At 39.0% G+C, this 18,504-nt stretch overlaps 1 protein-coding gene across 1 annotated transcript; it reads left to right on the forward strand.

The window, feature by feature from the left end:
- The first annotated feature begins 1,446 nt into the window (after positions 1 to 1,446).
- Positions 1,447 to 18,283, forward strand: LOC121898933. Its single transcript, XM_042414465.1, has 19 exons — positions 1,447 to 1,539; positions 2,210 to 2,478; positions 3,258 to 3,406; positions 3,701 to 3,826; positions 3,942 to 4,100; positions 4,209 to 4,380; positions 4,515 to 4,648; positions 4,897 to 5,053; positions 5,430 to 5,533; positions 6,095 to 6,188; positions 8,071 to 8,280; positions 14,575 to 14,723; positions 14,845 to 14,970; positions 15,277 to 15,438; positions 15,775 to 15,964; positions 16,052 to 16,182; positions 16,725 to 16,890; positions 17,053 to 17,156; positions 17,810 to 18,283. Exons 1-19 carry the CDS (start codon positions 1,447 to 1,449, stop codon positions 17,911 to 17,913), a joined length of 2,799 nt encoding a protein of 932 aa, XP_042270399.1. The 3' UTR covers positions 17,914 to 18,283.
- Positions 18,284 to 18,504: the final 221 nt, after the last annotated feature.

Here is an 18,504-nt window from a genome sequence, read left to right on the forward strand (position 1 = left end):
GGAAAGTGAAACATTAAATAAAATGAAGTGGATACATTATTAATGTTGACCGGTTTGACCATATCTTTCTTTGGTCTTTCCATTATTAATAAGCTTTAATTATTAATAAACCCATCTGTCAGGCATTGAAAGCTTTGTCTTGTAATTTTGACTTTCACTTCTCCACTTTACTCCTTTTTGTATTTTGATGATGTGCATCATTATAGACAAAAAAAGATGCTGTCAGAGATAGATATTGCTCATCTCAGCGTCACACTGTGAGTGTGAAAGTGTATGTTTGGGACAAAACAGTGATGTTGCCACTGGTTTAATTACCACAGCGGTCAGAATGGTCTCCCCCAGCTTGTAACCTTGCAACTCCAAACTACACTTTCAGTCATCACCCCAGCTTAAAATGACTTCATTACTTCGTCTGTCCCCAGACCATAAAACCAGAGCGACAGAAATTCTGCAGGTCTTTCTGCGAAACAGCATGGCGTACTCTGAAAAAAGACGGCTCATGTTGCCCCGCAGAGGAATGCTGTTGGTCCCATAAAGCTCCACAATGACCAATCAACTGTAATTGTAGCTTGAATTCACTGCGGCACCACCCTTGCCAGTCTAGGCGTCCTGGCTGGCAGCCATTTTCTTTTTCGAAGGCCTTAAATCCACCCCTGCAATTTCAGCCCTTCCAGCGAACTCTCTCATTGAAAGGTCTTACATGCATTTGCTAAAACGGGACAAGAATGGGCTTTGATGGTGTTATTTTGGGAGACCTTGCAGAATGCGTGGGACTGAGCAGTGCCACCCAGCTTATTGTGTTGCATCAGTCAGGAGGGAGTTTAGTTGAGGTTCCTCCACAGAAGCTGTGCTGAGGAAATCATTTACTCAATATCAGATCTGCTTGGTTTCTGATGGTAGAAATATCAACATGTTTGTGCCGACCGCACTCATAGTGACAGTAATGAACACATTGTGCAGAGTGAATCTTCTTCTCTGCTGTGTATTGCCTCATGCTGTAGTTTCACCACTTCTTCAGGATTATCTGTGAGTCAGCACACTGCACTCTAAAATCTCCCAGCCAAAACTCAAGGTTCTTATTCATATCACATTATAATTATCGAAAGTCTCAAATTTGCACAATTTCAATAAAGTGCTAAAACTGTAACCACACACTAAATATTTCATCCATTTTCTGGAGCAGACATGTCACGTGACAAAAATGGTCAAATGTCATGTCTTTCTTTTCTTTTTTCGCTGTCCTTGGCTCCCTGCAAACCCCTCCCTAATTCCATAGTACTGTCTGAGGCTTCTTTTGGATTTGCAAGTGGTATGAGTCACAATAACCATTTAAAAGGCTTTCTCATTAACCAGAACTTCCATCTCCATGTGTTTAAACGAGGCGAATAGTGTTAAGTCTGTGAAATGCATGTCATGCTGCTGTGCTGCTGTGTCTTGGTCTTGCTTATGCCCGGTCCATGTTTTACGGCGCCCACACTTATTCCGGAGGTAGAGAGCTCTCCTTCCACAGAACCACAGGTTGACTTGAAGCTGGCCACAGTAAGTGCATAATTGCATGAGCTGCATTACAACTGTTTAAGACTGGACTGCATGTGACTTAATCTTAAACTTAATCTCTTGTACAATGCCAGAAACATGCCAATTTGAAGGTGTTTCCATTGAGGTTGAGCTAATTTGCAAGGATCCACGCTTGACTGCATGTGGGACCTCGAGATAATGTTTTTATTTCTTTTGTTTTTGCGTGGGTGGGGGGCGGAGGTAAGTAAATGCACTGCCCTCTGAGTCCTTGAAGCTGTTATATTGCATGCTTTAGCAGATTCTCTCAGCAACCTCAATTTTCTCTCTCCCCATGCCAGTTTTATTTCACAAATGTATTCTTGTGCTTTTGGAGGGAAAAAACATATGCATGTGAATTGATTACCAACTTTGCTTGCTAAGTCTTTATTCAGTTTATTGTTTTGAACAGTATTTTTTGTGGTAATTAGAGAAAGTGACAGCTGATGCTGTTAATCTGATCTCCCAAAGGCTGTAGATGAGCACATTTATCTAGAAGTTAAATTACTATGACACATTATATTTACTGGATCCTGTGCAAAATCTTGCTATAATGCATGTTGTAATAGAGAAACCCATTCGCAAGGGGAATAAAAACATCTAACTTTGCGTTAATTGAGTTGTATAAGATCAGTTAATTTATCTGGCTCCTCAGTGCAACGTGACATCTCACATCTACACGCAGGAATACCTTGAGCAGTTCTACCACCTGGAAAAAGAACCTTTGGGGCGCATGAAGCGGAGCGGGCCTTCCTTCATCTCCAAGGTGAAAGATATGCAGATATTCTTTGGGATCAATGCAACAGGTGTGCTGGACTCAGAGACCCTGGAGGTGATGAGGAACCCTCGTTGTGGCGTTCCAGATGTGGAGGAATACAGCCACATGCAAGGGACACGATGGAACAAGAACGTCATCACCTACAGGTATCAACTGTTTCCTCTGTTGAGAGTCCCAACACAAAGGGCAAGATGCTTTGGATTTTTACATTTGTGAATAAAAGGTGACCTGTAATGATGAAGTGTTTCATGATCAAGTTGCTATTTTTACTTTTTTTATATAGTGGAATAGAATTACTACCTGACAGATATATTGTATGCTCTTGTCTGTCCTAGACTGAACTTGCAAAAAATAAAAGTCTGTCCCTAAAATGAAAAAAATGCCGCCAATTTGTGGGGAACATTTTGAGGCAGCCGGCAATAAAATCTTTGGCAGAAATAGGGAATAGCAACTGTCAAAAATCATCATGGTTGACAAATTTTGGGGTTTGGGACTCCTAGCCTCTCCTCCTATGAGTTATTATGGGCTTGTTAAAGTGCCAAGTTCACCATACATGCTGAGACTTATGTAACAATGTCTGAAACGTTCCCATCCATTTCTTTGAAAGTTCTGTTAGAGCCATGTTGGCTGGATTACATACTGAAAAAATATAATTAGAGAGAAACTAAGGAAGTTGGTCATTTCCATTGTTAAGAAATATAAGAGTTGACTTCCATAAGGCTGTGTGACCAAACAATTGAGATGTCCATAAATGTTTTGTAAACCAACAACTTGGGGCAGGTATTGTTCTTCAAATAACTATCACAAGTTGGTGTAACTTTGTAGCATCAATGTTTTTGATTTATCAGATTTATCAGATTCATATTTGCATTTAGGGGATTGTGTGTCTTGATCTTGCTATGACATGTACTCTTTGCTGCTGCAGCATTGGCAGGTACACCAGAGATTTGCCTCGCAGCACCGTCGACTCTCTAATTGAGTCAGCTTTCAGCGTTTGGGCCAGAGCCAGCGGTCTGACATTTGTCAGGATGAACACCCGCAACGCTGACATCATGGTGGAGTTTGTGACCAATGGTGTGTTTGCCTTTTTGTTTCACACATAACAGTGACAGAAGTGCATTATACAGTTTGAGTCATGCTCACAGAAAGATGTCTTACAGTGAATTCTCATCAGTGTGATATGTAAATATAACATGGATATACACATGGGGAGCTTCAGTTGTAATTTAACTGCTAACCGTCATCGTGTACTGGCTGCTGCACCCGACAGACTCATTTAGATGAAGTGGACAGAGGCCAGTAATTTTCTTTTGGCATGGTTTTCTCTGTGGTTTCTGTTTCATGTTTGGCCTGGATTATATCATGAAGTACATGGTGACTTGTATCCATTCGACGGACCCAGAGGCACATTGGCTCATGCTTTCGGTCCAGGAGTGGGTGTTGGAGGGGACACGCACTTTGATGATGATGAGCACTGGACAGCAGGAGAAACAGGTGCTAAACTGAAACCACAGTGGAGCTCCAAATATATCTTTGTAGAAAAGGCAATATCTACTTTACTTTTGAAATCTTTCACTTATTTCTATGCATTTTCTTTGTGCTATTGCAGGTTTTAATCTGTTTGTCGTAGCTGCACATGAATTCGGACATGCTTTGGGCCTGAAACACTCCAGAAACCCAGAGTCACTAATGTATCCGAACTACAAATCTTCCCGTCCAGCCAACTTATTATCCAGAGAAGATATAGCAAATATCAACGCACTTTACAGTAAACAGTCTATCTATCTATCTATCTAAAATTATAGTTTTATTACATTTCTCCTGCTTATATATATGTAAGTAGAACTTGATTCTAAGGTGTGCTGATGTGTGTTAGGTCCAGTCAGAGGTCGTCAAAATTACTTGTCAAGGTTCGGCTGGAGCTCTCAGTATAACCCCTGGCTGTCAGGATCGCTGCGCCCTCGACTCATGCAGGACAAATGTGCTCCAGATGTGACCTTTGATGCAGTGTCCACTCTTGGAGATGCCACCTTCTTTTTCAGAGAAAGGTACATTGATGACTTTTATAGCTTTGATCCTCAAGATGATATATTTTCTCTTTGGGAAATGAAATTCATTTGCAATAGTCATTTTTAAAAATGTGTTTTTTTCCGAGGTAACTAACAATATTTTCCCCCACAAGATATCTCTGGATTAAACATAATAAGCAGTATGACATCAAAGAAGGTCCCATCACCAACTTCATGCCCAAGATTGAAACCAGCATCGATGCAGCCTTCTGGGTACCTCGCAGATCCACTGCTTACCTTATTCATGGTAACTGTCCTTTATCATTCAGTGCTGCAATAGCTTCCAATATGTAGTCTGCATCATAAGTTTTAATTGATGTCATTGCATTGCATTGGACCTCTAAACCCGCAAACATTAAATATATCTAGAAGATTCAAAGATATAGTAACTTTGACAATCACCAAACTTGTGACTGCTCTGCAAAAATTAAAAGATTTCACCTTCCACTTCACAAATAACCCATTAATCCGCAAATTACCCCTATGTTTTGGCAGAATCCATGTTCTGGACAGTGAAAGGCTCTCTTGTGAAAGGAAAGCCCAGAGCACTCAGCCACTTTGGATTTCCAGCTTGGGTGCAGGACGTTGATGCAGCAGTGCACATAGTGAAAACAGGACGCACCCTATTCTTTATGCATGACATTTACTGGAGGTAAGACAATAAACTAACAACTACAGTACATAAACTGTGGCAATCTTGTAGTTTTTTATAGGCTTGTGGCTCAAATTGGCATGATAGCAATTACTCTCACTCAAAGGTTCTATTTTCCTTTACATGCACTCACACACAAAATGAAATGAAAGTATAATGGCATAAGGTAGAGTTGACTCAGATCTTACTGAAAAATTTCCTCTGTCATTTGGATCTCACACAGAGAGCAAAGGGCTCAATTTGGACTAAGAGGTTTGGTGACATGATCACATAGTAGCAACCATAAACAAACTTTTTGTCTGAGCTTTGAAAGGCGAAATAGATGGTGATGAGTCACAACTTATGACAATTTCTGTTTACACCCTGTCTTTTCCAGTTACAATGAAAACAGAAGGGTTATGGATTTTGGTTACCCGAAGTACATCAGCGAGGACTTTCCTGGACTCAATACAACAATAAATGCAGCTGTTCATAAAGAGGGTCAGTAATAATTATTACCCACTGTACAGTATGTTTGCTGTGTGAGTTATTCACTGTGAATGATGCACATTCATTTAAAAGCATAGCTTGCAGAAAGCCTAGAAGAAAATGCAAAAAGCGCATAAAAATGTTCCACAACAAACCAGTTAATTTACATATGCATGGTGTTCAGGTTACTATGTGTGATAAACTTAGCGGGAAGTATACTTCTTACTTTAGCTTGAGGGGCTTTTGTAAGTTGCATTGTTATTAGTGGCACAGGAATGCTAATTTGCATGCAACATCAGCTGAGCGTAGTGAACTTTTTACAGAACATGTGGTTCCCCTCTGTGATTTAAAATCTATAATTTACCCACTTTACCACTTATAGTCCTTCATATGATATGCTGTAATTTCAGCTGCAAGCAAAAGTGGATTTTTCAGTTCAGATAGAAGCTCATCATCATCATTATCATCATCACCATTATCATTATGATCATCAGCAATGAACAGTAAAAACATGTTGAAGGTGAAATATGTGAATCTATTTACATCTTAAAGATCTGATTTTTCTCGTCTTAGGTTTCATCTACTTCTTTGTCGGACCACAAGTCTACAAATATGACTACACCCAGAAACAAGTTGTCGGAGTTGACAAAGCGAATACTTGGCTTGGGTGTTGAAATACTGTAATTTCAACAATATGCAAAAGAAAAAAAAAAGCCTGACGATCTTGATTAAATTAAAGAATAACATGAAAAACACACTGTCCTTCTTCACCTCTGAGTGGAGTTTTATTTATCAGTAGTCATATTTTGTCAAAATAAAGAATTACAATTTAAACCTGATAATGTGTGTGCATGTGTGTAGAAGGCTCCCAGTATTTGAAGATCAGCTCTTGTGGTTTGTTTGGTTGAAATATTTTTATGAAATATGCACATCACTGTGGTGGAGGCTTATATAAAAACATGCAGCCCAGTGACATGGTGGACCAGCGGGTGTATTACATGCTTTTGCGTGATACCGGGTTGAAACATGATGATGGCTTCTGGTTTATATACTCCAAAACACACTGTACACACACTTCCACCATTACCGACAGAAAGCCCAGACATAGTATGTAGACTTTTCATTGGGAGGTTTCAACCACAAAACCTCCAGAAAATTGGAGCAGATAGAACCAGCTGTAACTACCAGGATTGAGCACTTTTGGGCTGTGTGATTGCCCAACAACCCCAGAGAATACTCCCATATAAAAAATCTGAAGCATGAAGGAAATGTGCATTTAAAACATGGAGTTGTTATGGCCTTGGATACCTGTGCTGGGCCTTCTGATGTTTGTAGAAACCTTGTGGAGTCTGCCCATCGATCAGGATCGGCAGCTGAGGCCTGAGGATGTGGAGCTGGCTGAAATTTGTGGATGGAGAGAAATATTCCATCCCCATTTCAAATACAGCAGTTCATACTTATTATAATACATCATTATGAATATGACTTTTGTTTTTGAGGAAACTTTAATTAAAAACTGTGTTGTGTTGCTACAGTGTAATACAGACATGTTTCTTATATATTTCAAAAAAATAATTGTCCTTGTATTAAAACCATATTACAAGTTTCAATCTACAAATGCTACTTTCCAGTGTAAGATTATCAGCCTACCACCTCGAGTAGGTCACATAAATATTAAATATTGATATATTCTGCAGCACATTTTGGTTTTGAGCACATCCTCACAGCAAATGAAAACATGCATACTGTACAACCTGATGCCTGCTTCCTGTGTTTGTAATGTATAACCTATGTAATGTATAATGTATAATGTTATGTAATAACCCCATAAGTTATTGAAATTACAATAAAAGAGTGAAAGTTATCCATCCTGACTTCCTGTGATTTGATTGACACTCCTGGGCGAGGGCAATCCTCTATGTCCAGCCCTATCCTTATCTGATTTTACACTCAGAATTTAATAAACTTTACTCTCTCACTCACTGAAAAGGTGCCAGGACACATGCTAACTTAATGTCTTGTCTGCTCTTTATATACACTTCCTTTTTTTTACAATAAGCATTTAAGTAAGTCAAAATAAATTGGTGATAATACTGGCTTTTACCAAGATTCACCTCCTACTTCACAAAATGAAATAAAAAATGTAAAACATTGCTGAGAAATCCCCTCTGGAGGAAGACAATTTAGTAATTTTCATTTTGCTGGGAAGGATTGGCATGAAGTCTGTTTGTCTTTGTATCAGAAAATGCATCTATTTTAACCTCACATCAAACAAATACAGCTTCATACACTGTAACCTGAATCACTGATTGTTATCCTCCTTAACAAGAAGCTACTCCAACCCTGTTAAAGCTATATGATCTCTGTTTTAAAATCAAATACCTAAACCTTGTGTTGTAATATTAACATTACTACCAGTATATGTGTATGTGTGTGTACTCTTACATGTATTATCGTTTGCCTCTTTTTTCTGTTGTCGTTTTTATTGACTTGTAAAGTGTACAGAGACTCTCTGGATGATGTGCACTTTAAATAAACTGAAGTTGAAGCAGAGTGCTGAGGAGAATAGTCAGATCCACGTCAGCTGTGGAGGAGAAGATCAGAGAAATGCAAAATGTCTTTGGTCTGACAGAGACAGGCTGCCTGGACTCTCACACCCTGGATGTGACAAAGGAGCCGAGGTGTGGCGTTCCAGATGTGGGAAACTTCAGCTTTTACCCCCAGAAGCCTAAATGGAAGAACCACACCATCACATACATGTGAGATGTTTTGTGTCACCTCCCAAACTTTACATGTTTTGTTAAATTTATATCTTCAACAACCTATTTTTTACTAATTACTGTAACACTGTAAGATTATCATTTTGTTGCAGGTTATGTGGATATTTTGCAGAATTCATTTTTCGGTGCATCTCTGCATGCAGGATTGCCAAATACACTCCAGACATGAGGAGAGAGGATGTGAAAAAGTCTTTTCGTTCAGCCCTGAAGATGTGGAGTGATGCAACCCCACTGAGGTTCATCAAAGTCAACCATGGCAGGACTGATATAGTCTTCACCCGCAGAAGTTATTATCTTATTTCTATCTTCAAGCTACACTCAAAACAGAGTTTCTAATAATGGGCAATAATAACCCCTCCAAAAAAGATGTTGATCTTTTATAAAACACATCAGTGTGTCTATATGCACAGTATGAAGCAGTATCTGTTTTTGCATCAGCAATTGGAGATTTCTTTCCCTTTGATGGACCCTGGGGTGTATGCTTGCTCATGCCTTTCAGTTAGGAGAGGGAACTGGAGGAGATGTGCACTTTGATGAGGATGAAACATGGACAGCAGGAAAGCAAGGTTTATCAATCAAAATATGCTTGTAATTCTGTGAGAAGCAACATTATTTAGACGGGGAATTAAATACAAAAGATGATCCTGTAAGTCAAGAATCAGGAACTTATTTCAGATCGTCAAAACAGTATAATATTTGCCGCGGATGCTTCTTGTTTATTGTTTTTCTCCCAGAATACCTATAAGAACATAAATGAACCGCAGTTGCACTTCTGGCCATAGTCCAATGTGATGTCACTACAGATGTTGCAGGTACCCTTGACAGCTGATGGAAAGTACCTGTATGACATCACTGATCAGGGTGTGGCTGGATGTACACATGAAGGTTTCAACCTGCAGACAGCAGTGTGGCAGCAGTTTTCATTGAGACTAATATGAAATTTCTGTATTTCAGGTTACAGCCTATTCATTATTGCAGCTCATGAGCTTGGCCACTCACTGAGTTTGACTCACTCAAAAGACCACTCTTTCCACCCTGTACTCCAATTACCAGTATCACAGCAGTACACAGTACCCTCTATCCAAAGATGATCTTCTTGGGATCCAAACACCATACAGTGAAGAACAAATTTAAGACAATTATGCACACAAAATGGAAATAAAGTAATCAGAACGTAGTACAAAATAATATATAATGACATATTTGACTGTTTCTCAGGCAAGCCCAACAGAAAAGTGGAAACACAACTGGTTCCCAAAAAGTGTGACCCCAAATTTTCTTTTGAAGCAGCAGTTATGATTGGAAATTATATAGTTTTCTTTAAAACAGGTACAGTATGTTTTAAATTATGAAACTGCAAAACTTGCTTAAATATGTTTGAACAGCAATCAAGTCTACTTGCTCTTTCCCTCCAGGTATATATGGATGACCTTTTGGAATCGCCTGACAGCGGGCCACAGCAGCACATATTTACCGAGCGTCAGTTCTCACGTCGATGCCGCTTATGACATCCCTGCCAAAGGCGTGGTATACATATTCACTGGTAGGGTAATGGGCAGTCTGCAAAGCATCACTTAGGCCTTGTCAGCATGACAAGGCTGGATTTCCAGTAGGAGAACACAGTGCTGCGCCTAAATTACAGCCTTGTGCAACCTTAAGTGTTACAGTTCATGCAAAAGGCTCATTGAGTTTGGCAGCCCTTGTGGTGTGTTGCTGTTTTTCATAGTGTCCCAAAATGCAGTGACACGGCTGTGTTTTTCCAGGTCATAAGTACTGGGTGGTTCAACAGCTTAAGATGAAAAGTCATGCAGACTCCATCTGTGAGTACAGCTTCTCCTCCAGAGTCAAGCAGGTCGACCTTGTCGTGCATGTCAGTGAATGTGGGAAAAGTCTTCTTCACAGGAGTTTTATTACAGGCAACTCTTCCAATGCCAGCATGCTTCATATTTAAAACATGCTGTATTTTGATCATATATTTTTACAAGAGGACATAAACATTATCAATAGAAAACCTTGCTTTTACCAATCAAGTAAATGAAAAATATTCCAGTATTAAATTGTTAAAGTCTGCCATGAAGTGAGTTCTACCACACAAGCTTATTCAGTTTCAATGTATATGAGATATGTTGCCACTTTAAAGGGGACATATTATGCACATTTCCAGGTCTATATTTATATTCTGGGGCTCTACTAGAATATCTTTGCAGGATTCACAGTTCAAAAAACTGTTATTTATTTTATATTGGCCCTTTATGCAGCCCCTCAGTTTAGCCTCTGACACAGGCCGTTTTGGCTCCTGTCTCTTTAAGGCTCCCCTGCCAATGAGCCCACTATGTTCTGATTGGTTAACTTCTCCCATCCCTGGAGGCTCCGTAAACAAACAGTAGTAGAAGGATTTCAACGATCCATAGAAAAACCTTCTAGACTATGTAACGGATGTTTGTGGTCATGCGCGAACAATCTGACGTCAGTTCGATGGGTAACTTTGTAAATAAGGCATTCAGAGCAGGCTGAAGCCTGAGTTTTTGACTTTCAGGGAGCATTTCTACATACATTCATCTCAGGTTTTGGAACTTTGAATATGTTTAATATAGATATTCAACATCATAACAGTATAAAATAATAGAAAATCACAAAAAGCATGATATGTCCCCTTTAACATATGATGAATACATTATCAATATCTACACTGCACAGAGTATTACAAGCAAAAAGCACTGACACTATAACTATCAAACATTTTAATCACCAAACACTTTCTGCACCTAAAGTGAAATTAAAATAGCAATTGAAAGGTAGTGTTGGAAAAGAAAAAATAAAATATGAACTGTAGTAACCCTGGATGACCATCATTATATGTGCTCTGTGCACTCCACAAAACATACTTACAGTATGCCTATGTGCATGTGTCTGAATGATCCAACGTCATGTACAATGAACGCAGGAGAAAGATGGACCCCGACTTCCCCAGACTCATCCAGAGGGACTGGCCTGGAATCCCCAGAAGGGTCAACGCTGCATTTAAGTTACATGGTAAAAAAAGAAGAAAACAGAAACAGTTTATGGTCATGAACTCTGTATAACGTGGACCTGAGAAGCAGGATACACATAGAATTTAACTGAAATAGAACTTGTAATTTCTTTTTCTTACCGTGTTTAGGTGGTAGACGGGTGGGGTTTACCGCACTGGACACACTTTTATAGTGAAAACACCATTTGCCCCAGTTTTGGAACAATGTGTAACTCAAGTAGAAATCCTCTATTTACAGCAGAGCACTGTTGTTTTGCGAGGATATAACACATTTCAGATATGAACACACACTCCATGTATGACATTAAATACAGATCAAGTATCTTTTTGCTCTTGTGAGTTAAAGAGCAGTTTTTGTATTATTTTCTGTTGACAGGTAGCATCTTCCTCATCAGTGGGACAAAATCCTACCAGTAAGGCTTCAGACAAAACGGAGTGGGGAATATAATTTCAGTGAATGCTTGGCTGGGATGTTGACAGAGTTGATACAGTGTTGAATGAGTTATTGAGAATATATATCAGTGAAGAGGAACTCTGTTGAAATTTCAAGAAAAGAAATATTATAATTGTAAGGCCAAAATAATAGTTGTGTTATGATGTTATACCTATATGATATGATTTTACAAATACATCTCTGACGTCACTTTGAGATACAGTGGTGCTTCTTCATGTCAAGTGCAAGCATGTAGAGTACTGAGAACTTATAATGTGAATATCAAGTTGTGCAAGAGTATCAATGTTTGTTTTTTTTATATTACATATTGTTTTAAACAGTTCTACTCAGAAGTGCTTGATTAAAATTTTACATTTAATTCAGCTCACTAAATGGTGTATGAAAATTTACCTTAATGTATTTTAAGAAATCTCATGACTATGTGACACATTAGTGTACACATATCTATGTATAAATAAGATGTGCCTTTTCAAAATCAATAAAATTATGTTTTCTTTTTGGATTTCAGATGCTTTTGTACAAAATGGTTATTTTTGCTCTCCAGGGTCATAGCATCACCTGTGCAATCTAATGCAATCAAATACAACAGCTCTGCCATAAATTTTTACATCTATAAGGCTTATACATTTTTCAGGTTTTGTTGACATTATCGGAAAGGTGATAATTCTATCTTATGTTTATTATTGAGGTCGTAGTGGGTGGTGGTGTACTGGGGTGCATTATATTGAAAAATGTTCCTAATATTTTGCCACCCTCATGTATGTTGATGGAGTGGACAAAATATTAGGAACACCATTCAATATATAATATATATATATAATTTAACATGTTCCTGTATTGTTGAATTCTGTGCAAATCATTTCGGTAGCATTGGCACCCCCCAATGGCAGCAAGAGCTAGTTCTAGCTTCTACCTATGGACTTCAGTGCCCACAAGTAACGTGTCATGTTTACCCGCCAAACTGGACTTTGGTCTCTGTACTTTAAAGGTACACAAAAACAACAAGAGATCAATAAGAACAAAAGAACAATTGCAAATTCATCTTTTTGTTGACTGAGTGGCAAACTGAGGTTGACGTGAAAGTTTTTTTGTTGTGCACGTTTTAATTGGTAACTAGTGAAAGTGTGGTGGTGGTGGTGGTGGAGAAGGTTGAGCATGCTTCATGTCATCATTTATATCCAACATGAGAATCTAAAATTGACAAATGGAACAAATCAGTCTCATAGAGGGAGGATGCTTTTGGCTGATAAAACACATACATTTATGTTTATTCAAACCTCTTGCCTATACTGCAGCTTTACTGGTTACACATTACACTGCATTTGTAACAATTAGACACAAAAATATAAGATAGTAAAGAAAAAGGAAGATCAAACAGGGGGATGAAATGGTTAAAAAGGTGCATGAAAGAATCTCACAACAAAACACCAAAGTGACAACAGAACAAAACACAATTTAACTGCTTCACAAACGTTTCATCAGTGAAGTTAAACTGATCATATCAGCTCCTCTCACTCACTGTGTTATCAGAGGGGTCACTCTTTACTCCCCCTCCCCCTCTCAAACAGGGGTTTGTCTTAACATTTATTGGACTGCCCCACAGGACACTGCATACTTTTGGATTTCTAGTCAGCTTTTATGAGGACAATACACACATCACACTGTCAAAGCCGCCTTTATACACAGGAGAGTGCATCTTGAGAAGAAAACATTTCAATAAGATGTCTCTCACTGTTTTTTGGATGGTGCTGCTGGGTTGTTTAGACTGGTGTCATGCGGCTCCTACCATCGCCCCAACGGTTTCACCCGAGGACGAAGACTTTGCTCAGGTAATGCAGTGTACTCTGCATAAATATTAGAATCTAGGAACTATCAGAAATAACCTGGTGCATTCAAAGCCACCTATATTTAATATGGGTGGCTTTGATTTTCTATCTCGTCTTTAAGATGACATTCCAATCCTCTTAAATTTTGGGAAGATGGTTGTGAAATGAGTGAAATCTTTAAATTCAGGCTGTGTAGAAAGATAATGAGCACTGCCATGGTTAGATGAAATGAAATACTACTTGCAATACAACCATCTTCCCTCTCTCTGTATCAGGATTATATTTCTCAGTTCTACGCTGATGTCGGGATGAGGAATTCCTCAATGCGAACCCTCATCAAGAGCTCCTTCAGTGAGGATCTAAAGTCCATGCAGGCTTTCTTTGGCCTGGAGGTAAATACAGTGAATTAAATAGTTTGCTTTTACCTGTATTCATCTTACCAGAGTAAACTGGGATGAAATTCAGTCAGAAAAACAGATCTCTCTGGAAACTGTAGTATGAGCAATTGCATGTCATTTCATACTTCTATGGATAAAATGTTGTATAATGTTGCCTTCTTGTAATCAATGATCATTGCTAATAACTTCAACACTGACAAAGATTTCATTGTAGGAAGTTTAAGATTACGTGTCAATAATTTTCAAATGTCACTTCAAAAATCTCTGTGTGGTTGTTACCTCATCCACTGCCCACAAGGTGACTGGCATCTTGAATAACGAGACTATGGAGGTGATGAAGGCTCCTAGGTGCGGTGTGTCAGACATCAGCCGATATGGACACTTCTATGGAAAACCCAAATGGGAGAAAAGACTCATTACATACAGGTAACTGGACCTTAGGAGGGTATGACATTGTCACTGCTTCAGTCGCATAATTGTATTTTATGTGGTTGAACATACAAACATCACTCTGGCATGATAATAATGACAAATATGAAAATAGTTCCAACATGATTTGAACAGGATCACTCGGTACACTCCAGATCTGAGCCAGAGTCAGGTGGACTCAACCATTGCCAAAGCCTTCCAGCTCTACAGTGACGTCATCCCGCTGGACTTCAAGCAGATCTACAGTGGCACAGCGGACATCATGATCCTGTTCAAGGGTGGATGTGAGTCCGAATGGAACAACTAAACTTTTACTCGGAAATAAATTAAAAATAAAACAATGAGAAAAAAAAACAGGAAAGTACATAAACAACAGATTGTATTATCTTCTTTGTCCTGTTGCAGATCACGGGGACTTTTACCCTTTTGATGGGGCAGGTGGAGTCTTGGCTCATGCTAACTCTCCTGGACGGGCGCAGGGAGGGGACACACACTTTGATGATGATGAAACCTGGACTCTAACCCGAAGAGGTAAAGTTATTCTGCAGTGTTATTTTAGTGAAGCTGGAGTTGTGGGGAAGGAGTACATCATCTGTGGAGTGCCACTGTAAAGCAGTTTGGTTATGAATAAGAGCTGTGGGGCATGCATAGAAAAATAAAACCTATATATTTAGCAGAATTTTCCTAAGAATTGCATATTTACATCCTTACAGAACAGAAATCTGCAAATAAGTATTTTCTCAAATGTTGTAAATCACTTGAATTGGCCATTGTACCTTATGCGTATCACTTTTTGAGGCCTGACTTGCTTTATACTCTTGTAATTGCTGTGTTCAGGTGTGAATCTGCTGCTGGTGGCGGCTCATGAGTTTGGCCACGCTCTGGGTCTAGATCACTCCAGGGACAGACGTGCACTGATGTACCCCACATATCAGTATGTCAACACAAATGGATACAGGCTGCCAGATGATGACAGGCGTGGGGTTCAAGCCCTTTATGGTAAGCAAAAAATTAGATTCAGTTAAATGATTCATGTTTACAAAATGTGTCTGATTAATGAAAGGTGACAATGATCTTACATCCATCCACCTTTGTATCAGTCCAGATATTGCAAGCTAAAGACCAAGCAAAAGTCAAGCCAAATTCTTCCTCAACCCTGGCTTTATGTGTACTATATGACAGAAACTTCTATTCAACTAGTAAATAAGGCATCTATGTGTGAATCCATACATTGAATTACATGGAAATTGAATTAGACTGATATTAAAATCTATGAATAAATGTAATTTTTTTTTCGTGCTGTTAGACATTTTCTTTGCTTTTTCCATCTCCCAGGCAGCCGTACACCTCAGCCAACTACAGCACCAAAACCCAAACCACCTCCTGGTCCACCAGAGCCAGAGGACCCAGAAGAAGATCCAAATCCAGACCCTCTGCCCAACCCCCGAGATGAGCAGTGTAGCAGGGAGCTGGTGTTTGATGCTGCCACATCCGTCAGAGGAGACCTGTACTTCTTCAAAAACGGGTACGCTTTGGTTGTGTGATGTTGATCTTGCTTATGTGGAACATAAATCCTATATCTTTTTACATTTCAATTTCAATTCCTTACTAGATACTACTGGAGGAAGAGTACAAGCTTCCGCGGAATCCGTTTAATTAAAGTGAGCACAAAATGGTCAGGGATCAACCATGTCGATGCTGCCTTTGAAGTCCCATACAAGGACGTGGTGTATCTTTTTGAAGGTAACGTTCATAAGGTTTTTGATAGTTTAGGAGCCATGAATGGATTTATTGTGAATTTATAATTAATTGTAAATGGGTAATTTTGTGATGTGGTTTATATTTTGGTTATGTATTTGTTATTGCACAGTCTCGGTGATTGATATAATCAGGTCACATGGATATGGGTGGTGATATTCGTATAGTTAATATAAGCACCTGTTCACGTGCATGGCAGCTGGTAATAAAGAGAGAGAGGGTGAATCGGTTGCTGTATTTTTTGTTGAACCCTGTTTTTGTCTTTGATTTTGAGTACATTTTCTGCATGTTATACTAAGTTGATTCTTCATATTTTGATCTCAGAGAATGCTTTTGGTAGCTTGTCAGACAATCAGCAAACAAGGCCCGACCTCAGCCTCTCAGCTGCTTTTTACTTTGTTTCCAGTAGTTGCTACAGTTAGGGTTAAATATGTTCAATATGCTAACTTGGATGAGTACTGTCAAGTACTGTGAAGTTGCACAGGTACAGTAACTCCATATAATAACCAGCAACTGTCTTTCTACAGGTCGTCAATACTGGGGCATAAGGGCTAATGCAAAGACAAAAATATCTGGATATCCAAAGTCTATCACCACCCTCGGCCTGCCCTCCTCAGTCAGTAAGGTGGATGCAGCCGTCTACGTGCCAACGACTAGGAAAACACTCATTTTTGTGAATAACCAGTATTGGAGGTGAGTGATGGTCTTGATTGTCTTGACTTTTATCAATATTGCATGTATCCAGATAAAGATAGCAGACAAAAATGTAGATAAATGTGGAATGTTTAGATATTTTTCAGGTATGGGTACATATCTACAAAGCATTTCTAATAGTCTCTCTGTTCTCTTTTACAGTTATGATGAGGCCAGAAACCAAATGGACTATGGATACCCACGATACATCACCCAGGATTTCCCTGGCATTGGCTCCAAAGTAGATGCAGCATTTGAAAATTTTGGTGAGAAATATTCGTTTACTTTTATCCCATTTCATGCAAGTCACCCATTTCACACAAGTCAAGAGCCAACATTGGTTAGAATGACGGAAAATGATGCGTTATATTTAAAGCTACTCTGTAGTTCCCCTCAGCACTAAGGAGCTTTTGCGCATATATCAGGTCATTGTTTTGTTTTTACGGCAGGCAACTTCTGCAGCTACTGTTTTGGTTCACTCTCACCACCCTAACCAACCTCATTTCCAGTTTTTCCAACTCTGTCTGCACCAAACCGCAGACAGAGAAAGTTAGTGACTAGCTGGTGAATGTGCAGATGCATCTGGCAGTTAAATGGGGAGATATTTTCCCAGGAGTTGGTGAAGACCAAGAACAGATCTAAAAAGGACTGAAGTGATTGATTATTGGACTTATATTCATCAGGAAGCATGACTCCAAATGAATATTAATATTGCTCCGTATCTGCTGGATGTGTAAATAGGCAACTGTTTGCCTATGTGCACATTGTTCACCGTAACAACTTTATAAGGTGTTTGTAATAAAGTTGTTTTGTGTAGTGTGTACAGCTTGTTCTGCTGCCCCCTAGTGGCCAAAAAAAGTTAATACTTCTTTAAATCCAACTGCATATTTGAATATAAACTGAACCTTGTCTCCCACAGGATATCTATATTTCTCTAATGGCCCCCGACAGAGTGAGTACTACCTGCCATACAAGAGAGTGATGCGTGTCCTGCTCAACTACGGCTGGCTCAACTGTTACTGAAAGCTCACAGACATGACACCACTACCTATGTCCAAAATGTAACTTCAGATAGCATGCATGTTATTAATGAGTTGAGTGAATAACAGTATTCAATGCTTTTTGATGTGGAGAACAGTTCTCAGAGACAGATATTGTTTTCAGACTGACCACTGGTTGCTTGTTGATGTATAGCAAACACCAGGGTCAAACAGAGGCAAAAGGACAGTGAGTGATTGTCATTCGATCAATTCTGTAAATAATCTTTGACCTGTTTAAAGTTGTTTCCGTCTCTTTTTTATTTCTCTGTGTGGAGTTTGCAAAGGAATGTTCTGATAGTAAATGTATTTGCTAAGTGATGTTTACTCATTTCAGAAATGCTAAATTGCTCAAAGTTGGGTGTAAAATACAGCAAGGGGTTAAAAGTTGTCATCTGAACACACCCCAGGGTTACAAATAAATATCAAAAGTTGGAGTTATGAAAGATCTCCTACAATTTCACTGTCCCCTCTGGCCATAACAGGATCCAACTTGAAGCATATTCTTATTTGCATATACTAACTTGGGTTATACAGTGAAAAAATTAGGAAATAATTTAAGCCATTAGTTGTTCTT

Source organism: Thunnus maccoyii, chromosome 6, assembly GCF_910596095.1.
Source record: "Thunnus maccoyii chromosome 6, fThuMac1.1, whole genome shotgun sequence".
NCBI lineage: Eukaryota > Metazoa > Chordata > Actinopteri > Scombriformes > Scombridae > Thunnus > Thunnus maccoyii.